This window comes from Coregonus clupeaformis, chromosome 40 (assembly GCF_020615455.1).
Source record: "Coregonus clupeaformis isolate EN_2021a chromosome 40, ASM2061545v1, whole genome shotgun sequence".
In the NCBI taxonomy this organism is placed as follows: Eukaryota; Metazoa; Chordata; class Actinopteri; order Salmoniformes; family Salmonidae; genus Coregonus; species Coregonus clupeaformis.
Window position 1 is genome coordinate 22290663 of NC_059231.1, and position 26953 is coordinate 22317615.

At 45.1% G+C, this 26953-nt stretch overlaps 1 protein-coding gene across 4 annotated transcripts in view; it reads left to right on the forward strand.

Annotated features, from left to right (window-relative positions):
- The window catches only part of LOC121571672 (radixin-like), a 47618-nt gene extending 26238 nt beyond the window's left edge, over window positions 1-21380 (forward strand). For 2 of the 4 annotated variants that reach the window (XM_041883269.1, XM_041883271.1), the window contains 11 exons: window positions 10323-10541; window positions 10636-10787; window positions 11614-11697; window positions 11797-11943; window positions 12210-12351; window positions 12485-12648; window positions 13539-13669; window positions 16526-16686; window positions 18109-18201; window positions 18754-18963; window positions 20481-21380. In XM_041883269.1, coding sequence (XP_041739203.1) covers window positions 10323-10541; window positions 10636-10787; window positions 11614-11697; window positions 11797-11943; window positions 12210-12351; window positions 12485-12648; window positions 13539-13669; window positions 16526-16686; window positions 18109-18201; window positions 18754-18963; window positions 20481-20645 — 1668 coding nt within the window. In that variant the 3' untranslated portion in view covers window positions 20646-21380. The remainder of the gene's footprint in view (window positions 1-10322; window positions 10542-10635; window positions 10788-11613; window positions 11698-11796; window positions 11944-12209; window positions 12352-12484; window positions 12649-13538; window positions 13670-16525; window positions 16687-18108; window positions 18202-18753; window positions 18964-20480) is intronic. The other 2 variants (XM_041883270.1, XM_041883272.1) reach the window with 2 other exon arrangements.
- The last annotated feature ends 5573 nt before the right edge of the window (window positions 21381-26953 follow it).

Here is a 26953-nt window from a genome sequence, read left to right on the forward strand (position 1 = left end):
ATGAGACTCAAAATTGAGCTCAGATGCATCCTGTTTCCATTGGTCATCCTTGAGATGTTTCTACAACTTGATTGGAGTCCACTTGTGGTAAAATCAATTGATTGGACATGATTTGGAAAGGCACACACCTGTCTACATAAGGTCCCACAGTTGACAGTGCATGTCAGAGCAAAAACCAAGCCATGAGGTCGAAGAAATTGTCAGTAGAACTCAGAGACAGGATTGTGTCGAGGCACAGATCTGGGTAAGGGTACCAAAACATTTCTGCAGCATTAAAGGTCCCCAAGAACACAGTGTCCTCCATTATTCTTAAATGGAAGAAGTTTTGAACCACCAAGACTCTTCCTAGAGCTGGCCGTCCGGTCAAACTGAGCAATCGGAGGAGAAGGGCCTTGGTCAGGGAGGTGACTAAGAACCCGATGGTCACTCTTGCAGAGCTCTAGAGTTCCTCTGTGGAGATGGGAGAACCTTCCAGAAGGACAACCATCTCTGCAGCACTCCACCAATCAGGCCTTTATGGTAGAGTGGCCAGATGGAAGCCACTCCTCAGTAAAAGGCACATGACAGCCCGCTTGGAGTTTGCATAAAAGGCACCTAAAGAACTCTGACAATGAGAAACAAGATTCTCTGGTCTGATGAAACCAAGATTGAACTCTTTGGCCTGAATGCCAAGCGTCACATCTGGAGGAAACCTGGCACCATCCCTACGGTGAAGCATGGTGGTGGCAGCATCATGCTTGGGCGATGTTTTTCAGCTGCAGGTACTGGGAGACTAGTCAGGATCGAGGGAAAGATGAACGGAGCAAAGTACAGAGAGATCCTGCTCCAGAGCTCTCAGGACCTCAGACTGGGGCGAAGGTTCACCTTCCAACAGGACAACAACCCTAAGCACACAGCCAAGACAACGCAGGAGTGGCTTCGGGACAAGTCTCTGAATGTTCTTGAGTGGCCCAGCCAGAGCCCGGACTTGAACCCGATTGAACATCTCTGGAGAGACCTGAAAATAGCTGTGCAGCGACGCTCCCCATCCAACCTGACAGAGCTTGAGAGGATCTGCAGAGAAGAATGGGAGAAACTCTCCCAAATACAGGTGTGCCAAGCTTGTAGCGTCATACCCAAGAAGACTCGAGGCTGTAATTGCCGCCATATGTGCTTCAACAAGTACTGAGTAAAGGGTCTGAATACTTATGTAAATGTGATTTCCGTTTTGTATTTTTATTTTATTTTAATTTTAACATTTCTAAAAACCTGTTTTTGCTGGTTTCGAGGCTGACGTATGGCAACTCGAACCTTCAGCTCCCTCCACAGATTTTCTATGGGATTAAGGTCTGGAGACTGGCTAGGCCACTCCAGGACCTTAATGTGCTTCTTCTTGAGCCACTCCTTTGTTGCCTTGGCCATGTGTTTTGGGTCATTGTCATGCTGGAATACCCATCCACGACCCATTTTCAATGCCCTGGCAGAGGGAAGGAGGTTCTCACCCAAGATTTGACGGTACATGGCCCCATCCATTGTCCCTTTGATGCAGTGAAGTTGTCCTGTCCCCTTAGCAGAAAAAAACCCCCAAAGCATAATGTTTCCACCTCCATGTTTGACGGTGGGGATGGTGTTCTTGGGGTCATAGGCACCATTCCTCCTCCTCCAAACACGGCGAGTTGAGTTGATGCCAAAGAACTCGATTTTGGTCTCATCTGACCACAACACTTTCACCCAGTTCTCATCTGAATCATTCAGATGTTCATTGGCAAACTTCAGACGGCCCTGTATAAGTGCTTTCTTGAGCAGGGGGACCTTGCGGGCGCTGCAGGATTTCAGTCCTTCACGGCGTAGTGTGTTACCAATTGATTTCTTGGTGACTATGGACCCAGCTGCCTTGGGATCATTGACAAGATCCTCCCGTGTAGTTCTGGGCTGATTCCTCACCGTTCTCATGATCATTGCAACTCCACGAGGTGAGATCTTGCATGGAGCCCCAGGCCGAGGGAGATTGACAGTTCTTTTGTGTTTCTTCCATTTTCGAATAATCGCACCAACTGTTGTCACCTTCTCACCAAGCTGCTTGCCGATGGTCTTGTAGCCCATTCCAGCCTTGTGTAGGTCTACAATCTTGTCCCTGACATCCTTGGAGAGCTCTTTGGTCTTGGCCATGGTGGAGAGTTTGGAATCTGATTGATTGCTTCTGTGGACAGGTGTCTTTTATACAGGTAACAAGCTGAGATTAGGAGCACTCCCTTTAAGAGTTACCTGTATAAAAGACACCTGGGAGCCAGAAATATTTTTGATTGAGAGGGGGTCAAATACTTATTTCCCTCATTCATAACATTTTTGACATGCGTTTTTCTTGATGTTTTTGTTGTTATTCTGTCTCTCACTGTTCAAATAAACCTACCATTAAAATTATAGAATGAACATTTCTTTGTCAGTGGGCAAATGTACAAAATCAGCAGGGGATCAAATACTTTTTCCCCTGGGGGGGGGAGAGGAAAAAAAAAAAAAAAAAAAACGAGAGAGAGAGAGAGAGAGAGAGAGAGAGAGAGAGAGAGAGAGAGAGAGAGAGAGAGAGAGAGAGAGAGAGAGAGAGAGAGAGAAGAGAGAGAGAGAGAGAGAGAGAGGAGGGAGAGAGAGAGAGAGAGAGAGAGAGAGAGAGAGAGAGAGAGAGAGAGAGAGAGAATTTAGGAGGTTTGACTCTTGCTAGCTAGCTACACAACAAAAACCTAGCCAGCAGGCTAACAAGCTAGCCAGAAAAATGTAGCTAGAACAAACCTAGCAAGGGGAGTTAATACAACGACATCAAGCAACCAAATTGAGTGAGTAAACCAAAAAGCAGCACGGACTCTAACGTTAAACATGTCTTCTGTTTTTTTTTGTGTGAAGATTTTTCACTTTTTTTGCCGTTTTTTGAGCAAAATAGAAATAAATAATTAGAGCTAGCTAGCAACAGCAGCAGACAAACAAAAACGGTGATACGAGTAATCTCATCTTTCTCACTGACCAGCCAAATGTATGGCGCTCAGCAGTCTGCTCTCACTACCCATCCATAAAGAAAGAGGGAATCTGTTATGGGTGGAAGCTGAAAGTCAAAGAGACAGACGACCCTGACAGCACCATGATAACAATCAACCTCTACAAGACTGGGACTGTCATGGTGCAAGGTAATTTTAGGCTGTTCAGACCATTAAGGAAAGAGCAGAGAGAGAGAATGACACCACCAGTGACATGCCCTCCCACAAGAGAAACTTGCACCACTCTCACCCCCACTATCCCCACCCAAAAAGGCACATCCAGCACCTCTCTTCCCACCATAGTGGAGGACACGCCCCAGGAGGAGAGCGACCCCCTCAGTGCAGAGCAGGCTCAGGCCCTCCTCACCACCATGGCTGCCATGAGGGATGAGTTCACTAAACTAGAGGGGGAGGTGGTCCTGTTCAGGGAGAGTGTAAGCAAACAGCAACCAGACATCCACACGTTAGAGGAGCTCCTAACCAAAGGACGGACAGAGCAGGACAACAGCCTTACAACACATCTGAAAGAGGTTCAGCAAGAGAGAGACGAACTCAAGAGAGAGCTGGCTGATCTAACAAAGGAGGTGAGAGAGCTCCAAAAAGACAAGCACAACAGTAATAACGAGCTGACCACACTAAGAGAAGAGCTGCAGGAGAGAAAGAGTACAGAGGACAGGCTGCAGGAGCAGCTAGATCACCACTCCAGGATCGTGGTGTCAACCCTTCTACAGAGGACCGTCTTCCACCCTGCCACAATCCAAAGAATAAACGCCAGCCTCTCCCGGGACTGTGCCCTGCGACCCAATGTACACCTGGCCCACCATCCCACCCTCGATCCGGACTGTTTATATGACCATGTTCACCAGTACAGGGAGACAGTCCCCATCCTTGCCAAGACTCTAAAGGACGTCACTTTAAACCGCAGCCCGACCTCTCCACCATTTTGAAGGTAAAGAAAAAACAGTTATGAAATCTTTTTACGTTGCATGTTGGAATTTACAAGGATTGAAGTCCTCTGCTTTTTGGGCTAAAGAGCAGAAACCCAGACTTCCTGAAAGAAATTGATGATGTTGATATTGTAGTACTACAGGAAACATGGTGCAGAGGTGATGTTTCCACTGGCTGTCCACTAGGTTATAGTAAGATAATCGTACCATCCATCAAATTAAAAGGAATCACACAGGGCAGAGACTCATGGGGAATGCTAATATGGTATAAATCTAAACTAACTCATTCAATCGAATTGATCAAAACAGGAGAATTCTTTATCTGGTTAAAAATCAACAAGGAAGCTATCTTAACAGATAAAAACGTCTTCCTCTGTGCCATATACATTCCCCCCTCTGTCACCCTACTTCAATGAAGAGAGTTTCTCCATTCTAGAGGGGGAGATTAGTCACTTTCAGGCCCAAGGCAACGTACTGGTATGTGGAGACCTGAATGCTAGAACAGCAGAAGAACTAGACACTATCAACAGTCATGGGGACAAACACCTACCGGGAAGCAACAACCTTTCCCTCCCCACATACCCCCCCAGAAACAACTATGACAAAGTGAAAAACAAAAATGGAGCACAGCTCCTGAAGCTCTGTTGAACACTGGGTGTGTACATAGTCAATGTAGGCTAAGAGGGGACTCTTTTGGTAAGTACACCTATAGCTCATACCTTGGCAGCAGTACTGTAGACTACTTTATCACTGACCTCTACCCAGAGTCTCTCAGAGCCTTCACAGTCAGCCCACTAACACCTCTCTCAGACCACAGTAAAATCACAGCCCAATAAATTACATGGTACTAAACAGGCCTATAGATGGAGTGCAAACAGTACAGAAATCTACCAAAAAGCAATTAGTAGCCAAAAAATACAATCTCTCCTGGACAACTTTTTAGCCTCTTACAGCAATGAAGGTGTAAATTTGGCAATTTGGAACATAAACTTTATATTTGACAAATTAGCCTCCTTGGCTAATCTAAAGAAACATAAGAGCAAACCAAAAAGAATAGATAATGAAAAATGGTTTGATAATGATTGATAACATCTAAGAAAGTCATTGAGAAATATATCTAATCAAAAACACAGAGAACCAGACAACAAAAATATACGCCTTCAATATGGGGAAACACTGAAGCAATACAAACGCACCCTAAGAACAAAAAAGGAACCGCACATTAGAAATCAGCTGGATGGAATTGAGGTATACATAGAATCAAACCACTTCTGGGAGAATTTGAATAAATTAAACAAACCTCATCATGAGGAATTGGCTATCCAAAATGGGGATATGTGGAGAAATTACTTTGCAAACCTCTACAGCAATATAACAAAGAGCCCAGAACAAAAAGATATACAAGAAAAATTACAAATCCTTGAATCAGCAGTCAAAGACTATCAGAATCCTGTGGGATACCCCAATTACAGAATAATAATTATTGGAAAAACTATGCACTCCAACCCATAAAGGCCTGTGGTGCTGATGGTATTTTAAATGAAATGATCAAATATACAGACCACAAATTCAAATTGGCTATACTCAAACTCAACATTATCCTCACTGCAGGTATTTTCCCCAGTATTTGGAACCAAGGATTGATCACACCAATCTATAGAAACGGAGACAGATTTGACCCAAATCATTACAGAGGAATTTGCATTTTCCCCAGTATTTGGAACCAAGGATTGATCACACCAATCTATAGAAACGGAGACAGATTTGACCCAAATCATTACAGAGGAATTTGCGTTAACAGCAACTTGGGGAAAATTCTCTGCAGTATCATAAATAGCAGAATACGTAATATCCTTGACGAACACAACGTCCTGAGCAGAAGCCAGAATGGATTTTTTTTATTTATTATTGTACAACAGACCACATTTACACCCTCCACACTCTGACAAACAAGTAAACCAAAACAAAGGCAAAATCTACTCGTGTTTTGTAGACTTCAAGAAAGCATTTGATTCAATTTGGCACAAAGTTCTTTTTTATAAACTAATAGAAAGTGGTATTGGAGGGAAAACAAATGATGTTATTAAATCAATGTACACTAAAAACAAATTTGCGGTTAAAATTGGCAACAAGCAAACAGACTTCTTCTCTCAGGGACGTGGAGTGAAACAGGGCTGCTCAATAAGTCCAACACTATTTAACATCTACATTAATGAATTGGCAAAAACATTAGAAGAATCTCCAGCACCTGGTCTCATCCTACACAACACTGAAATCAAGTGTCTGCTGTACACAGATGACCTGGTGCTACTGTCTCCCACTAAGGAGGGGTTACAGCAGCATCTAGATCATCTGCACAGGTTCTGTCAGACCTGGGCTCTGACAGTTAACCTAAAACAAACAAATAGAAATATACTCAAAAAAAGGTCAGGAAATCAGGATCACAAATATAAATTCTATTTGGACACAGTTCTATTAGAACACACCAAAAACGACACGTTTCTAGGTGTCACGTTCGTTTAATGACGGGACAGACCAAGGCGCAGCGTGATATACGTACATGTTTATTAACGTAATAAACATGTTATTAACGTAATAAACACTCGACAAAACAATAAACGAAAAGTGAAGTCCAAGGTAGCACACACAACATACCTTACAAGGAACAAGATCCCACAACCCACTAGTGCCAATAGGCTGCCTGAGTATGGGCCCCAATCAGAGACAACGAGCTACAGCTGCCTCTGATTGGGAACCACACCGGCCAACATAGATCTACACATAAAAGATCAAAACATAGAAAACACCACAAAGAATATACACACCCTGACTCAACATATAAGAGTCCCCTGAGTCAGGGCGTGACAGTACCCCCCCCCCCCCAAAGGTGCGGACTCCGACCGCACAAACCTGACATGACAGGGAAGGGTCCGGGTGGGCATTCCACTTCGGAGGCGGATCCGGCTCCGGGCGTGACGACCACAATCTCTCCTCCCCCCCATTACGCCCCTGGTCCGGTCTGGACCTCAGCGCGCTGCTTCCCCTCTCCTTCCTCCCACGATACACCAGACCCTGGTGTGAGAGACCCCGAACCTGGAGAGGGGCTGACGTCAGGCTCCGGACTGGAGCCGCTGACCGAAGCTGGACTGGGCACCGGTGGAGCGGACTGCTCTGGCTCCGGAGTGGAGCCGCTGACCGGAGCTGAATCAGGCACCGGTGGAGCGGACTGCTCTGGCTCCGGAGTGGAGCCGTTGACCGGTGCAGAATCAGGCACCGGTGGAGCGGACTGCTCTGGTTCCGGAGTGGAACAGCTGACCGGAACTGGATCAGGCACCGGTGGAGCGGACTGCTCTGGCTCCGGAGTGGAGCAGCTGACCGGTGCCGGACCAGGCACCGGTGGAACGGGCACGGGCCGTGCCGGACTGGACAAACGCACCACTGGTCTGGTGCGAGGCGCAGGCACGGGCCGGATCGGACTAGGAACACGCACCACTGGCTTAGTGCGAGGGGAGTGAACGGGCCGGGCCGGACTGGCGACGCGCACCACTGGCTTGGTGCGAGGAGCAGGAACAGGCCGGGCCGGACTGGCGACGCGCACCACTGGCTTGGTGCGAGGCGCAGGAACAGGCCGGGCCGGACTGGCGACACGCACCACTGGCTTGGTGCGAGGAGCAGGAACAGGCCGGACCGGACTGGCGACGCGCACCACTGGCTTGGTGCGAGGGGCAGGAACAGGCCGGACTGGCGACGCGCACCACTGGCTTGGTGCGAGGAGCAGGAACAGGCCGGGCCGGGCTGGTGACACGCACCACTGGCTTGGTGCGAGGAGCAGGAACGGGCCGGACTGGCGACGCGCACCACTGGCTTGGTGCGAGGAGCAGGAACGGGCCGGGCCGGACTGGCGACGCGCACCACTGGCTTGGTGCGAGGAGCAGGAACGGGCCGGGCCGGACTGGCGACGCGCACCACTGGCTTTGTGCGAGGAGCAGGAACGGGCCGGGCCGGGCCGGACTGGCGACGCGCACCACTGGCTTGGTGCGAGGAGCAGGAACGGGCCGGAACTGGCGACGCGCACCACTAGCTTGGTGCGAGGAGCAGGAACAGGCCGGGCCGGGCTGGCGACGCGCACCACTGGCTTGGTGCGAGGAGCAGGAAAGGGCCGGACCGGACTCTGAAGGCGGACTGGAGGTCTGGAGCGGAGAGCTGGCACAACCCGTCCTGGCTGGCTGCCCACTTTCGCACTACACGTGCGGGGCGCTGGCACAGGACGCACTGGGCTGTGCACGCGCACTGGCGATACCGTTCGTAGAACTGGCGCAGGATATGCGGGACCGAGGAGGCGTACTGGAGACCAGGAGCGTTGAGCCGGCACACCCCGTCCTGGCTGGATGCCCATCTTCGCACGGCACGTGCGTGGTGCCAGCACAGGACGTACAGGACTGTGCCGCCGCACTGGCGACACAGTACGTAGCTCCGCATAACACGGAGCTTGCCCAGTCATACGCTTCCTCGCGTGAGTACGGGGAGTTGGCTCTGCTCTAACCCTAGGCTCCGCCAACCACCCCGTGTGCCCCCCCAAATTTTTTTATTGGGGCTGCTTCTCGGGCTTCCTCCTCGACCGGCCTCCTCCGTGTTGCCGTTGCTCCTCTCCTGCCTCGGCATCTACCTTAGCCCATGGTCCTTTTCCCGCAAATATCTCCTCCCATGACCACAAATTGGCCACCTGTGACATGGCCATCCGCTCCGCCTGGACACGCTGCTTGGTCCTCGTTTGGTGGGATCTTCTGTCACGTTCGTTGAATGACGGGACAGACCAAGGCGCAGCGTGATATACGTACATGTTTATTAACGTAATAAACACTCGACAAAACAATAAACGAAACGAAACGTGAAGTCCAAGGTAGCACAGACAACATACCTTACAAGGAACAAGATCCCACAACCCACTAGTGCCAATAGGCTGCCTAAGTATGATCCCCAATCAGAGACAACGAGCTACAGCTACCTCTGATTGGGAACCACACCGGCCAACATAGATCTACACATAATAGATCAAAACATAGAAAACACCACAAAGAATATACACACCCTGACTCAACATATAAGAGTCCCCTGAGTCAGGGCGTGACACTAGGACTAAATATCAGCAACACAGGTAGCTTTCACATGGCTGTGAATGAGCTGAGAGACAAAGCAAGAAGAGCATTCTATGCCATTAAAAGGAACATTAAAATTAGAATCTGGTTCAAAATGTTCCAATCAGTTATAGAACCAATTGCTCTATATGGCAGCGAAGTATGGGGTCCGCTCTCTAATAATAAATTGACCAAATGGGACAAACATCCAATTGAAAAACTGCATGCAGATTTTTGCAAGACTGTATTGCAAGTGCAAAGAAAAACTCAAAATAATGCATGTAGAGCAGAATTGGGCCAATACCCCCTCCTTATTCAAATAGAAAAAAGAGCCATACAATTTTACAACCATCTAAAAACAAGTGACCCCTAAACATTCCATCACACAGCTCTACAATGTCAAGAGATTAAACAAGAAAAGAGTCCCCTCAGCCAGCTGGTTCTGAGGCTCAGTTCACTAACCCAAACCAACACCATAAAGCCTCAGGACAGCACTCAGAAAATCTGGGCTAACCAAATCATCACGAAGCAAAAAGGAAAAATATGCACCTATTGGAAAGACACCACAAAAAATCAAAGTAAATGTCAATGATATTTGCCTCTAAACAGACAGTACATGGTGGCAGACTATCTGACCACTGTGACTGATAGAAAACTGAGGAAAACACTGACTAGGTACAGTCTGGCTATAGAGACCGGTCATCACAGGCGAACCTGGCTGCCCAGAGAGGACAGGCTGTGTTCACTCTGCCCCAGGGGAGAGGTAGAGACAGAGCTGCATTTCCTATTACACTGTGACAAATACTCAGACCTAAGAGAATCTTTCTTTCCCAAAATTATCATTCAGTACAAAGAATTTGAAACTAAAAAAAATATATATATATTTATTGGGTGAAAAGCCAGAATTGGGTGTAGCCAAATATGTGTCCTCCTGCCACAACCTGAGGGACAGCCAGTGAAAGTGCAATGTAATGTCAATAATATTCCATGTCATGTGGCTTCTCAGTCATGTTGAGACAGGTCTACTACTATTGCTTTAATGTATTGTTATTCTCATTAATATTGTTGTTGTAGTTGCTGTTAATGGTAATCCCATTTCCACTACTATTATTATTATTGCTGTTGGTCCCACCATTTTTGTTATATGTATACTTTGACACACGAGAGAGAGAGAGAGAGAGAGAGAGCGAGAGAGAGTTGATAATTTATGTGATAATTTATGCATTTTGTGTTTTCAGGTGGTGAAGACAGTGGGTCTCCGGGAGGTGTGGTTTTTTGGCCTGCAGTACACAGACAGTAAAGACTACAGCACGTGGCTCAAACTCAATAAGAAGGTGACGCAGCAAGATGTGAAGAAGGAGAACCCTCTGCAGTTTAAGTTCAGAGCCAAGTTCTTCCCTGAGGACGTGTCTGAGGAGCTCATCCAGGAGATCACACAGAGACTCTTCTTCCTGCAGGTAACAGACACACACACTTCTACAGTGTGTCCTTTGTACTCACAATGTACATTGCAGATCCAAACAAAGTATGTGTGTTCCCTGCCCATGCCAGGTGAAGGAGGCCATCCTGAACGATGAGAACTACTGTCCTCCAGAGACTGCCGTGTTGCTGGCCTCCTACTCTGTCCAGGCCAAGTATGCAGACTACAACAGAGACATCCACAAGCCTGGTTACCTCACCTCCGACCGCCTGCTGCCACAGAGGTCTGTACCCCACACCAATTCCTCTGTTCCCTCTCTGTCCCTCTCTGTTCCCTCTCCGTCACCCTCTGTTCCCTCTCTGTCCCTCTCTGTTCCCTCTCCGTCACCCTCTGTTCCCTCTCTGTTCCCTCTCCGTCACCCTCTGTTCCCTCTCTGTCCCTCTCTGTTCCCTCTCCGTCACCCTCTGTTCCCTCTCTGTCCCTCTCTGTCCCTCTCCGTCACCCTCTGTTCCCTCTCTGTCCCTCTCTGTTCCCTCTCTGTCCCTCTCCGTCACCCTCTGTTCCCTCTCTGTCCCTCTCCGTCACCCTCTGTTCCCTCTCTGTCCCTCTCTGTTCCCTCTCTGTCCCTCTCCGTCACCCTCTGTTCCCTCTCTGTCCCTCTCCGTCACCCTCTGTTCCCTCTCTGTCCCCCTCGGTTCCCTTTCTGTTCCTTCTCTGTCCCCCCCTGTTCCCTCTCTGTCCCTCTCCGTCACCCTCTGTTCCCTCTCTGTCCCCCTCGGTTCCCTTTCTGTTCCCTCTCTGTCCCCCTCTTTCCCTCTCTGTCCTTCTCTGTCCCCCCCTGTTCCCTCTCTGTCCCCCTCTGTTTCCTCTCTGTCCCCTTCTAACCCTCTCTGTTCCCTCTCTGTCCCCCTCTAACCCTCTAGGTCTCCCTCTAACCCTCTCTGTCCCCTTCAGAGGGAGTGTGTGCTGTCCCCCTCAGAGGGAGCTTTTTTAAATGAGCTGTTCTTTAGTAAAGTGGCTCAACTCTCCGTCACTATAAATCTGTGCTGTCTTTTGATGCCAGGCCTCTACTGTGGCTCTGTTTGAATAACCCTGTGTGTATCCTGCAGAGTGTTGGAGCAGCACAAGTTGACTAAGGAGCAATGGGAGGACAGAATACAGACCTGGCACGAGGAACACACAGGCATGCTCAGGTAGGGTCTCTGTCTGTGTGTGCTTTGTATGAGAGTGTTTGTATCACACTTTCTCCTCTACACAAGTTATAACTTTCCAATTTGTGTTTGTGTACACAGAGAGGACTCAATGATGGAGTATCTGAAGATAGCCCAGGACCTGGAGATGTATGGAGTCAACTACTTTGAGATCAAGAACAAGAAGGGAACTGAGTTGTGGCTGGGTGTGGATGCACTGGGACTCAATATCTACGAACACGAGGACAAGTACGAAACACTGACTTATACAATGTGGAATATTTAATCATCAATTATTTTAGAGTGTAAGGTAAGATAGCTTTTGTGGCTACCTGAGCATGGCCTTGTCAGATATATTCCATGACACTATTGCCCTCCGCTGGCCATAGATGGTACCTTTAGTTTCATTTAGTACTACGCTGATGTATTGTAGGTAGACAGTTACCTTCCCATTGCATATTACTGTACTAGTGTAGTGTTTTGATAGTCTGTGCTTTCCCTTCCCTCCTCCCCAGGTTGACACCAAAGATTGGCTTCCCCTGGAGCGAGATCAGAAACATCTCCTTCAACGACAAGAAGTTTGTCATCAAACCCATCGACAAGAAAGCCCCAGTAAGTCAGTCTACCAGGAAGGTAGGGGATCAGTCTACCGGGAAGGTAGGGGATGGTGGGAGGAAATAATACAACACAATGTACAATAAACAATGAGAATATAATAATGACATTGGAGTAGAGTTAGCCACCCCTGTTCTCCACATTGCCCTTCTCTCCCCTCTTCCTCTCTCTGAAGGACTTTGTATTCTACGCGCCACGGTTGCGGATCAACAAGCGTATCCTGGCGCTGTGCATGGGGAACCACGAGCTGTACATGAGGAGGAGGAAGCCTGACACCATCGAGGTGCAGCAGATGAAGGCCCAGGCCCGAGAGGAGAAACACCATAAACAGATGGAGAGGTACAGTACTGGAGGAACGCATGCAGACGTGGTTGTGATTCTGTCCAGAAGGGGGCAGCATTGTATTAAAATATGTCTGGTCTGCATTAGAGCCACATAAAAGGTAAATCTCTGTATTTCCTTGATTCCCAAAAGGAGGGGAGAAGAGAGGATACAGGGAATTACAGAAATAAAATTGAGATACAAGCCTGATCTACCATCCTGACAGCTGCTCTCTGGAGATCAGGATGGTCCAAAGAGGCTATTGAGATACAGCCATGGACTGGATATCTCTGTATGCAGTGGTGTAAAGTGCTTAAAAATACTTTAAATTACTACTTATGTTGTTTTTTGGGGTATTTATACTTAACTTTACTATATATATTTTACTGCACTACATTCCTAAATAAAATATGTACTTTCTACTCCCATACATTTTCCCTGAAACCAAAAAGTACTGAATGCTCAGGCAGGACAGAATTATGGTCCAATTCAAACACCTATCAATATAACGCGTTGTCATCCCTACTGCCTCTGATCTGGCGGACTCACTAAACACAAATGTATACTGTATACTGCGTTTGTAATTAATGTCTGAGTGTTGGAGTGTGCCCCTGTCTGCCATCTGGTTTTCTTAATATATTTGATGTATAGCTTTTACGTTTTTACTTTTACTGAAGTATGACAATTGAGTACTTTTTCCACCACTGTTTGTATGGCTCTTATGTGCATTTTTGTGTGTCTTGTCTTTTCGTAAAGCATCTTAGTTGCAGAATGTTGTTTTGTGATCATATTTTATACATGAAAATACATGAAAATATAATTTGATATTGAATGAAATGAGCAGTATATTCTACAATTAGTTTAATGAATCCTTAGCCCAGGCATGTTCATCCTCTTTTGTTTTACAGAGCTCAGCTAGAAAACGAGAAGAAAAAACGAGAGCACGCAGAGAAAGAGAGGGAGAAGATAGAGAAAGAGAAGGACGAGCTGATCGAGAGACTCAGACAGATTGAGGGACAGACGCTAAAGGCCCAGAAAGGTTTATATATACACACACGCGCGCACTAAGGATACTTCAGAGGAAAATTGAAAAGGAGACTGATTTGCATTCTCTCACTTACTTTTAAATGTCATAGCCTTGCAAGCAACACCCTGGAGTAACACTAAAGGCGTCCGCATGCTTCCCAGCCGAAACATTTCGCAAGAGTTCGTGCATATATTATGATTACATTTTGTGACATTTTTGTTAGTTTTGGACTTCTGTGAGGTTTTTTTCGGTTGTTCCGCCACAAATGTTTTTCTAGAGTCAAGCTGAAGTTCGGAGCCGAAGTCTACACCCCTTCGTCAGTGATTGGTCAACAGTAGGGATTCTTCAATAAAGTATTTGTTGTCATTCAACGAGAGACGACTCGTTTTCATGCACATTTTTTCATCGAGAAATACTGCACCAAACATCTTAGTTGGATGTAAAATTGCGCGACTAAGATCTCCTAGGTAAAAATTAATGACAGATTTCTTGAGTTATTTTAGATGAATTCAGACTATTTTGAGGAAGTGTATACTGGCTACGGCGTCTCAAAATAGACAAACAGTACTATTGCCGTTTATTTCTGTTTTTTCAAGCGAAGGTCTTTAAGGGAGTATGCGAGCACACTTGTTAGGTTTGGCTAGCCGAGGCGCTAGCCGAACTGAAGCATGCTGACGCCTTAACACCCACTGTAGTACATAGCTGGTGTTCAGACATTCAATTACCACAGAACAAGTTCACAGCTACAGTGCGCAATATTGGAATTTGCATACTAACCTCTTATCAGGAGGAGTGAGGAATGGGATATCAGTTAGAGATGGGCATAGGATGACACTGCCACCTGTTATATCATGGTATGGGAACAGGGACAAGCACATTCATTCTCTCTGTTGTTGGCCCTTGACTTGTTGCACCACAGCTTTTCTGTTAGGACAGGGCATAACATACCTGGGTCTATTTGAGTGAAGTCGTGGACAATTATGAGCCGTTGAGGCTGTAGTGCTGACATTATGGTGCCTCTAGAAATCTGTGTTTATAATATAGGTCAGGCCTTTCTCAGGTAAACACTGTCATTCCATGGGAGATTATTTGAGTACTCCTCTTGTTTCATAACATACAGTGGGGAAAAAAAGTATTTAGTCAGCCACCAATTGTGCAAGTTCTCCCACTTAAAAAGATGAGAGAGGCCTGTAATTTTCATCATAGGTACACGTCAACTATGACAGACAAAATTAGAAGAAAAAAAATCCTGAAAATCACATTGTAGGATTTTTTATGAATTTATTTGCAAATTATGGTGGAAAATAAGTATTTGGTCAATAACAAAAGTTTGTCAATACTTTGTTATATACCCTTTGTTGGCAATGACACAGGTCAAACGTTTTCTGTAAGTCTTCACAAGGTTTTCACACACTGTTGCTGGTATTTTGGCCCATTCCTCCATGCAGATCTCCTCTAGAGCAGTGATGTTTTGGGGCTGTCGCTGGGCAACACGGACTTTCAACTCCCTCCAAAGATTTTCTATGGGGTTGAGATCTGGAGACTAGCTAGGCCACTCCAGGACCTTGAAATGCTTCTTACGAAGCCACTCCTTTGTTGCCCGGGCGGTGTGTTTGGGATCATTGTCATGCTGAAAGACCCAGCCACGTTTCATCTTCAATGCCCTTGCTGATGGAAGGAGGTTTTCACTCAAAATCTCACGATACATGGCCCCATTCATTCTTTCCTTTACACGGATCAGTCGTCCTGGTCCCTTTGCAGAAAAACAGCCCCAAAGCATGATGTTTCCACCCCATGCTTCACAGTAGGTATGGTGTTCTTTGGATGCAACTCAGCATTCTTTGTCCTCCAAACACGACGAGTTGAGTTTTTACCAAAAAGTTCTATTTTGGTTTCATCTGACCATATGACATTCTCCCAATCCTCTTCTGGATCATCCAAATGCACTCTAGCAAACTTCAGACGGGCCTGGACATGTACTGGCTTAAGCAGGGGGACACGTCTGGCACTGCAGGATTTGAGTCCCTGGCGGCGTAGTGTGTTACTGATGGTAGGCTTTGTTACTTTTGTCCCAGCTCTCTGCAGGTCCCCCCGTGTGGTTCTGGGATTTTTGCTCACCGTTCTTGTGATAATTTTGACCCCACGGGGTGAGATCTTGCGTGGAGCCCCAGATCGAGGGAGATTATCAGTGGTCTTGTATGTCTTCCATTTCCTAATAATTGCTCCCACAGTTGATTTCTTCAAACCAAGCTGCTTACCTATTGCAGATTCAGTCTTCCCAGCCTGGTGCAGGTCTACAATTTTGTTTCTGGTGTCCTTTGACAGCTCTTTGGTCTTGGCCATAGTGGAGTTTGGAGTGTGACTGTTTGAGGTTGTGGACAGGTGTCTTTTATACTGATAACAAGTTCAAACAGGTGCCATTAATACAGGTAACGAGTGGAGGACAGAGGAGCCTCTTAAAGAAGAAGTTACAGGTCTGTGAGAGCCAGAAATCTTGCTTGTTTGTAGGTGACCAAATACTTATTTTCCACCATAATTTGCAAATAAATTCATAAAAACCCTACAATGTGATTTTCTGGATTTTTTTCTCTCTCAATTTGTCTGTCATAGTTGACGTGTACCTATGATGAAAATGACAGGCCTCTCTCATCTTTTTAAGTGGGAGAACTTGCACAATTGGTGGCTGACTAAATAATATTTCCCCCCACTGTATAGAGATTCATGTGTGAATGTATGTCAGGAAAGATGGGTGCGACTCTTGCTCAGATCGGAGTATATTTGTCATAAATTGTTGTCATCACTAATTGTGTGTGTGTGTGTGTGTATCTTTGTCTGTCTGTCTGTGTCTGTCTGTGCGCGCTCATACAGAGCTGGAAGAGCAGACACGCAGGGCCCTGGAGTTGGACCAGGAGAGGAAGAGAGCAAAGGAGGAGGCAGAGAGGTTGGAGAGAGAGAGACAGGCAGCAGAGGAGGCCAAGGCAGCGCTGGTTAAACAGGCTGCTGACCAGATGAAGAACCAGGAACAACTGGTAACACTTCACATCACATCACCAGTCTGTGCCCCGCTTTGGATCAGGGCCCCGTTAACATACTTTCAGTGCATCCTTCTTTCCTTCCTTCCTTGAAGAAATCACAGAACTTATATGAAATTATTAGTGAACGCGATACGATAAGACACCTTACTTTGCTTTCTATTCATTGATTACGTCAAGGAAGGAAGGTAGGATGTATAGGTCTTACTGTAGTTAAAACCATGTAAATATACCTACCGTAGGCAGGTATACAGCAATTCTCTAAGTCAACAATCTCCTCTGGATTGTGCAATTCTCACACTAAAACAGTTGTAAATTCTCTATTCTACATTATAAACTGGGTGACAGCCGTGTTATATCAGACCGTATACCACGGGTATGACAAAACATTTATTTTGACTGCCCTAATTATGTTGGTAACCAGTTTATAATAGCAATAAGGCACCTCAGGGGTTTGTGGTATATGGCCAATATACCACGGCTAAGGGCTGTATCCAGGAACTCTGCGTTGTGTCGTGCGTAAGAACGGCCCTTAGCCGTGGTATATTGGCCATATACAACACCCCCTCTGCCTTATTGCTTAAACATATCATCACTGTAATAACCCTGTCCCTGCTCTATTATCACCATGTCAATACATACGGTTGTATGTAAATAAGTGAGACTGACTTTTTGTAAACACCTCCACTGGTCACACTAGATTTATGGATGGCTTTACTAGCATTCCACAGGTGATTTGGTTGGTTATTCCTCATCTTGGCATTTAACCTGAAATGCCTAAGCTCAACTTTGTGCTTCAGCTCCGAGAGAGAGAGAGAGAGAGAGAGAGAGAGACTTCATGTCCAAATCATCCTAAAATATCTAAAAATGTATTGCATAACTCAATGAAGTTGCTTATAGATGATTTGGACCCCAAAAAAAATAGATACCATTGACATGCATTTCATTTGTGCTACAAATGCTAAAAGGTTAGTATTTGAAACAGTGGCCAGGTAAACAAAAGCAAAACATGAATTGCTGGCATACCTTGTCCATAGACTGCTTACGGGGTAAGGAAACCAAAATGTAATTTGGGTGAACTATCTCTTCATGCGTAGGGAAATAACATTGATGAATTTGCTTTGATGCCGTGTTGGAAGGCCCTGAGGTGATTGAGGTGTTAATGTGCAGGCAGCTTGCCCCAGGGGGAATTCTATCCTCACACTAGCCTCCCTCTCTCTCTGGTATTCCAGGTAATATTTCATAGATGGTATAACATGGTAACAGCACTCACCACAGAACCATGTGTCAATAAATGTTGATATTGGTTGGTCATTAAACTTCATGTGGAGGAGAGTGGGCCATGTTCAACTCTTGCAGTCTGGTGGTCAGTGTGTTGGTGTGTCTGACAGCAGGGTGCCTTGTGCTTGTCGCTCACAGGCCGCTGAGCTAGGAGAATTCACCGCCAAAATCGCTCTGCTTGAAGAGGCCAAGAGGAAAAAAGAAGATGAAGCGACAGAATGGCAACACAAAGTAACGGTTACCTCCGCTACCTCTCTCTGATCCCCTGCATGCCCCCTGCCCGGCCCCCTGGGCTTACTGGACTAATGCATTATTACAATAGTGTCTGTGTCTAAATGTGTGGGGGTGTGTGCCCTCAAACCAAATCATATAACACCTTTCCTAAAATAACTGCTGAAAGTTTTGTGTATGTGTGGGAGCTGAGGTTGAAATTGTGTGTGAGCGAGGATTTTAAAAATTGTGTGTAGCTCAGTTGCTAGAGCATGGCGTTTGCAACGCCAGGGTTGTGGGTTCGATCCCCACGGGGGGCCAGTATGACAAAAGTATGAAAATGTATGCACTCACTAACTGTAAGTCGCTCTGGATAAGAGCGTCTGCTAAATGACTAAAATGTAAAATGTGTGTGTCTGTCCTTTATTTGCATGTTAACCCGCTACTTTAGTACGTGTGTTTTTATTGCTTTTTACAAGTCTCTGGCCTGCTCAGGCCCTACACTTGCATTACCTTTAAATACAGATGTCCCTGTCTTTGTGTATATACATTAACCTCCCCCCTCCCCACTAGGCCATCTCAGCCCAGGAGGACCTGGAGAAGACTAAAGAGGAGCTGAAGTCTGTGATGTCATCACCCCCGGCGCCAGAGCAGGATGAGCAGGATGAGACAAATGCTGAGGGCAGCACCGAGCTGCACAGTGATGGGGTCACCAGCCACCGCAGAGAGGAGGAACGTGTCACAGAGGCCCAGAAGAACGAACGCGTCAAGGAACAGCTGCAGGTAGGCTAAGGAAGACGTGGCCTTACTTACATTTTACATTTTAATCATTTAGCAGACGCTCTCTCCAGAGCGACTTACAATTAGTGCATTCATCATAAGATGGCTAGGTGAGACAACAACACATTACAATGGTCATCTGTAGTTCAGTTGGTAGAGCATGGCTCTTGCAAAGCCAGGATAGTTGGTTTGATTTCCGGGACCACCCATACGTAATTTATTTTTTATTTTTATAAAAGCAGTGCAAGTTTTTATTTTTTTGTGTGGGGGGTGTCAGGGGCGCCGTGAGAGTTATTTAAGATACTCTTCAAAGAGGTAGGGTTTCAGATGTTTTCTAAAGATGGGCAGGGGCTCCGCTGTCCTGACTTTAGGGGAAAGCTTGTTCCACCATCGGGGAGCCAGGACAGAGAAGAGCTTGGACTGGGCTGAGCGGGAGCTGCCCTCCCGTAGGGCTCGGAGGGCCAAGAGACCAGAGGTGGCGGAATGGAGTGCTCGGGTTTGGGTGTAGGGTTTTGAGCATAGCCTGAAGGTAGGGAGGTGCAGTTCCCCTTGCTGCTCCGTAAGCAAGCACCAGGGTCTTGAAGATGATGCGAGCTTCGACTGGAAGCCAGTGGATTGTGCGAAGGAGCGGGGTGACATGGGAGAACTTAGGAAGGTTGAACACCAGGTGGGCTGCGGCATTCTGGATATGTTGCAGGGCTTTGATGGCACAAGCGGGGAGCCCAGTCAACAGAGAGTTTCAGTAGTCTAGATGGGAGATGACAAGTGCCTGAATTAGGACTTGCGCTGCTTCCTATGTGAAGAAAGGTTGTACTCTATGGATGTTGAAGAGTATGAACCTGCAGAAGCGAGTCACTGCTTTGATGTTTGCAGAGAACGACAGGGTGTTTTCCAGGGTCACGCCAAGGTTCTTTGCACTCTGGGAGGGGGACACCGTGGAATTGTCAACCGTGATGGAGAGGTCTTGGAGCGGGCAGGCCTTTCCCGGGAGGAAGAGCAGCTCTGTTTTGTTGAGCTTGAGGTGGTGGGCCGACATCCAAGCTGAGATGTCTACCAGGCATGCAGAGGTCCGTGTTGCCACCTGGGTGTCAGAAGGGGGGAAGCAGAAAGTAGTTGAGTGTTATCCGCATAGCAATTATAGGAGAGAGCATGTGAGGATATGACGGAGCCGAGAGACTTGGTGTAAAGAGAAAAGAGGAGAGGGCCTAGAGACACCAGTAGTGAGAGCACGTTGTGCAGACACAGATCCTCTCCACGCCGCCTGGTAGGAGTGACCTGCCAGGTAAAATGCAATCCAGGAGTGTGCAGAGCCTGAGACGCCATTAGGGTGGATAGACCCCTAGAGGCTCAAACTATCAACAAGATATCAACTGCAAAAAAATGTTAGGGTTATGGTTAGGCCTAGGACTATTGTTTGGGTTAGTGGATCAACAGTTTGCTGATAATTTGTTGAACTATACACAATCTGTCTGCAACTATCAAAATTAAGTGTCCTCTCTCTTCCCCTCTCCCTCTGTCAGGCTCTGAGTTCAGAGTTGGCCCAGGCGAGGGACGACACCAAGAAGACCCAGAATGACATGCTTCATGCGGAGAACGTGAAGGCTGGGAGGGACAAGTACAAGACCCTGCGTCAGATCCGCCAGGGCAACACCAAGCAGCGCATCGACGAGTTCGAGTCCATGTGAGAGACCTCGCCCTCCCACCCTTGCATTGCCACGACAACGGCTCACTTTTGTGTACAGCCGAACCTGCCCGTTCCCGTCTCATTCCCCCAAATCCTTACCTTCAAAAAGGCCAGTTGTGTGGATCCAATGTCCCGCCAACTATGCCTTGCCAAAGCTCTGCCTACTAGCGGTTGGCCAATCAAACTGCTCCATGCTTAGAGTTCTGCCCAACCACGTCTGGAATCGCCTAATCTGGAATGGCAAGCAACAAACTGTCAAAACGAACTTCTCCATGAGCAAAGGATAATTTAATGCTTGCATGTCTGATGTAAGAATGGATAAAAAAAAGAGAATGGATAGAGAAATTGGTTGATATCTTGCTTTTATTGAGAGAGAAAAATAGCAATTTGTAGCTTTTTGATGTTGCTGGCAAGCTTGTATGTAAAGCTTTAAATAACGTACCTTTTTTGTTTGCCATCAGTTGAAGAATTTAAATAGTTTAATTTTTTAACAAAACAGCCTTATGTCTGATTTCATTTCCATCATTTCATTTTGGCTTCATATTTAACTTTGGTGAGTTAGCTGTGCTCTAGTCAGTCATGGGTCAGCTGATGTTGAACCAGTGGTTTAATTCCTCCAGAATTTGGCAACAGCGTTTTATCTGTCCCTTCTGACCTATACCTTTGTGTCATTTTATCATCCATTGAAGCATTTACCATTTATTTATTTTGGTTAACAATAAAGATTCCATGTATATTTCTTACTTCCAGTCAGTCAAGGTGTTCATCCCCAGGTTAAATGAGGTAAAACCGAATGGGAGGGAAGCAGCAGTCCAATATTATATGGATGGAGTGATATGAGGAACTGTTTATTTTGAACATTCCAGATTCATCACCTTCCAGACATGTAAGAATGGGAAAAAGAAAATAACCATAAAACCGTTGTTTTTCTAAATCAAGGTTATGTAAGGAATGATCAGTCTGCCACCTCCTTGAATTTACAACTGGTGTTGTTTCTCCTGAAGGAAATAACCAGTTATTAAATTGTAAATGTCAATTGTTTTATCCTTAAATGTCAACCAACGTACAGTATGTACAATAATGTACTTTGCTAACCTTTATCATCTTGAGTTACAACTTTGAACCCATTCATCATTAGTTAAAAACATTAAAACAATTAAATAAAATGTAATGTAGTAACCTTTCCAGAGTATTACCTTTCATATAGTGTTGTAGAAAGATGACGACACATTATAGGTTATTCATTCAACTTTATCACCACAGCAAATGTAACATCTGTTTGATTTTAAATTTCAGAGTTGATTTATGTACGCATCATCTTCAGACATTCTTTTCAGTATGACAATGTTTATGGGAGGAAAAAATAGTATATTTGAAGAAAGAAAAAATATTTGAGGTAGGCCTATTCGATTTGACATTTAAAGGTAGAGTAAAGTCTACCATTATTATCAAAACAATGATGTTGACATGACAAGCTTCTTAAGTGTTATTTAAATGAATTAGTTAATTACTATTATTTTCCCATTCACTGTAGGCTACAATACACTTTGTCTGACATGCCCCAGAGCATTTAAATATCATTATCACATGATACACACTTGCCTCATCAACATCCTATCTAAATGAACCTGAGCACCATTTTGGCAGCACACCCATCCCATCCCAAAAAAAGAAGACACATTGTCACCATCTGAAAGCTTGAGTAGGGCTTTATTGCTCTATTATTAATCAGCCTGCTTGGAGTTTGCCAAAAGGCACCTACAGACTCTCAGACCATGAGAAACAAGATTCTCTGGTCTGATGAAACCATAATTGAACTATTTGGCCTGAATGCCAAGCGTCACGTCTGGAGGAAACCTGGCACCATCCCTACGGTGAAGCATGGGGGTGGCAGCATGATGCTGTGGGGATGTTTTTCAGCGGCAGGGACTGGGAGACTAGTCAGGATTGAGGGAAAGATGAATGGGGCAAAGTACAGAGAGATCCTTGATGAAAACCTGCTCAGGACCTCAGACTGGGGCGAAGGTTGATCTTCCAACAGGACAATGACCCTAAGTACACAGCCAAGATAATGCAGGAGTGGATTCGGGACAAATCTCTGAATGTCCTTGAGTGGCCCAGCCAGAGCCCAGACTTGAACCCGATCGAACATCTCTGGAGAGACCTGAAAATAGCTGTGCAGCAACGCTCCCCATCCAACCTGACAGAGCTTGAGAGGATCTGCAGAGAAGAATGGGAGAAACTCCCCAAATACAGGTGTGCCAAGCTTGTAGCGTCATACCCAAGAAGACTTGAGGCTGTAATCGCTGCCAAAGGTGCTTCAACAAAGTACTGAGTAAAGGGTCTGAATACTTATGTAAATGTCATCCTTTTTATATATATATATATTTTTTTATAAATGAGCAAACCGTTCTAAAAAACAGTTTTTGCTTTGTCATTATGGGGTATTGTGTGTAGATTGATGAGGGGAAAAAACAATTGAATAAATTTTAGAATAAGGCTGTAACCTAACAAAATGTGGAAAATATCAAGAGGTCTGAATACTTTCCGAAGGCGCTGTATCACATTTGGCCACTGTTCCCTGAATCGGCATGTACAGTTGAAGTCGAAAATTTACATACACCTTAGCCAAATACATTTAAACTCAGTTTTTCACAATTCCTGACATTTAATCCTAGTAAACATTTCCTGTCTTAGGTCAGTTAGGATCACCACTTTATTTTAAGAATGTGAAATGTCAGAATAATAGTAGAGAGAATGATTTATTTCAGCTTTTATTTCTTTCATCACATTCCCAGTGGGTCAGAGGTTTACATATACTCAATTAGTATTTGGTAGTATTGCCTTTAAATTGTTTAACTTGGGTCAAACGTTTTGGGTAGCCTTCCACAAGCTTCCCACAATAAGTTGGGTGAATTTTGGCCCATTACTCCTGACAGAGCTGGTGTAACTGAGTCAGGTTTGTAGGCCTCCTTGCTCGCACACGCTTTTTCAGTTCTGCCCACACATTTTCTATAGGATTGAGGTCAGGGCTTTGTGATGGCCACTCCAATACGTTGACTTTGTTGTCCTTAAGCCATTTTGCCACAACTTTGGAAGTATGCTTGGGGTCATTGTCCATTTGGAAGACCCATTTGCGACCAAGCTTTAACTTCCTGACTGATGTCTTGTGATGTTAATATATCAAAATAATCTTCCTTCCTCATGATGCAATCTATTTTGTGAAGTGCACCAGTCCCTCCTGCAGCAAAGCACCCCCACAGCATGATGCTACCACCCCCGTGCTTCACGGTTGGGATGGTCTTCTTCGGCTTGCAAGCAACCTCTTTTTTCCTCCAAACATAACAATGGTCATTATGGCCAAACCGTTCTATTTTTGTTTCATCAGACCAGAGGACATTTCTCCAAAAAGTACGATTTTTGTCCCCATGTGCAGTTGCAAACCGTAGTCTGGCTTTATGGCGGTTTTGGAGCAGTGGCTTCTTCCTTGCTGGGCGGCCTTTCAGGTTATGGTGATATAGGACTCGTTTTACTGTGGATATAGATACTTTTGTACCCGTTTCCTCCAGCATCTTCACAAGGTCCTTTGCTGTTGTTCTGGGATTGATTTGCACTTTTCGCACCAAAGTACGTTCATTTCTAGGAGACAGAACGCGTCTCCTTCCAGAGCGGTATAACGGCTGCGTGGTCCCATGGTGTTTATACTTGCGTACTATTGTTTGTACAGATGAACGTGGTACCTTCAGGCGTTTGGAAATTGCTCCCAAGGATGAACCAGACTTGTGGAGGTCTACAATTATTTTTCTGAGGTCTTGGCTGATTTCTTTTGATATTCCCATGATGTCAAGCAAAGAAGCACTGAGTTTGAAGGTAGGCCTTGAAATACATCCACAGGTACACCTCCAATTGACTCAAATGATGTCAATTAGCCTATCAGAAGCTTCTAAAAAAAAATCATTTTCTGGAATTTTCCAAGCTGTTTAAAGGCACAGTCAACTTAGTGTATGTAAACTTCTGACCCACTGGAATTGTGATACAGTGAATTATAAGTGAAATAATCTGTCTGTAAACAATTGTTGGAAAAATTACTTGTGTCATGCACAAAGTAGATGTCCTAACCGACTTGCCAAAACTATAGTTTGTTAAAAAAAATTAATGGTGGAGTCGTTGAAAAACAAGTTTGAATGACTCCAACCTAAGTGTTTGTAAACTTCCGACTTCAACTGTAAGTCTGCTACAGGCCAGAGTTTCATAGAGAGTCACATGCTCTGGGGTTCCAGTACCTAAAGCTCATTGTTGTAACATGTGTTTCCTCCCATTCACATACAGTACAGTCACTGAAGCAAGAACATCAACATCAGGTCACAGTTCTTGTTCTCCATTTCCCAGATTCCATTTTAGCTTGAAATGACCCATGTTGACCTGTGACGAAAGGAGCATTATAATACAAAAACATACGCTAACCCTCAATCATTTTGCCAATTGCTTTGGTCCCTGACAGAATACTGCATCCCAACCTTATTTTTAAGACATTTATTATATTTAACAGTTTTATTGTAGCACAAATTGTTGGATTTAAAGCACAGCAGTGATGAATATGAAAATAAATTATACTTGACATGGGAGAAGTTTGACACATTAAAATCTATATTTTTTTACTTGAATTGTAGGCCCTGGATACAGACTGTAAAAAATAAACAAACAGTTAGCAGTCAAATAGAATAATAAGTCAACCAGTCAGACCAAATGACATAAAACCAATTAAGATCCAAATTCCAAAATGACCAAAAAATGTCCATGGTGGAAGAAATTCAACCCAGTACTACATCCAAAACCCAGCACATATACATACACTGTCTTCAAACTGAACCTCACCTCATTAAAGGGTGTTTCATTATACAAAAGGTGAACGGTACAGTATAGTACATATCCAGTGACAGTGAGGAAAACCCCCCAAACCCCCCCAGAAATACATCACAAATTATTCCAAAAACACCTCTTTAAAAAATCAGGTCGTGGAAAAATAAATGTTTAACTGAACATGGTTCAGACTATCATCGGATGTGTTTAAAAAGCACAATGCCATGTAGAGGCATTTACTACTCTGCCCACACCCCGGCCCACACTGGCACACAGTGCCCTGCAGCTACGGAGAAGGCTCTTTTTTTAGAAAGGTGCTAGACGTCAAGTCTTGGGTGGCAGTTTTATTCGGTCACAACGTTGCATGCTTGCTCAGCTCAATGCCAATATGCCAACCAACTCAGGGGACCAGAAAAGAACACTTTCATTGAGTGACTTGCCATGTAGTACTACTGTGTGAATGGACATGGTTTCTTAAATGTACAAAAAAACATATTTTAACCTTTTGGCTGTTGTCATGTTGAGAAACTGGTTCCAGAGAGTAAGTATTGTCTTTGTCAAGTCAGCAGTGTTCCACTGATCCTCCGAAGGGATAGGCTTAGTTTGAAGAGAGCTGAAAACCACGGTACAGAAACAAGTTAAGTGAAAGATCATGACCATCAATAGGGGCTGATGGGGAAGAAAAAATTATCTGCTTCACCATAAAGCTGACCCCCACAGTCACACTCACATGACTGTGACCTCAGTTAGCTTGTGACCACCCAATGAGAAAACACACTTTCAGTTCAATGATAATAAAACAACCCATATTTTCTGTCCTCTCTGTCTGCTGATCACCACTCACAGTACAGTAGTTGGAAGAAATTGCATTTGATGCCTTTTCTTTCCCAAATAATTCTTTAAAAAACACAACAATTTCCCAAAATATATTTTAGAACAGTAACAAATGTGACCAATTACGGCACATAAAACTCAAAATACTTTTTGTATACATATTCTCATATAAAACAATGATCTGGTTTAAGTTAATAGGATACAATTTGTATCAACAAGGAGAGGGATTCTCTTGGCCACTAAAGTTTGTGGCAGTCAGGTTACCTTGGCAACACAAGTCCAGTGTTTTGGACTGTAACTGGTAGATGTAGTCCCTGCTGTGTGTGAGCAAGGCATTTCCCAACACAGAGGTGTCATTGCCTAACTATTCCTATTCACTGAGAGATTGTGGCAACTTGCAATGGATTCTAAACCAGGAGGTAGAGGCTAGAATTACCTTGTCCACAGACTGAAGTACACAGACAGTTACAGTACAGCACCATCTGTCTGTCTGGATGGATGTTTACACCTGACGTCTCTTGTAATGAAACCCTAGCAACGGAGACCCCCTTCAACTAAAATACTCTCACACATAACGAAAATGACAAAGGGACAATAATAAATTAACATATTCAT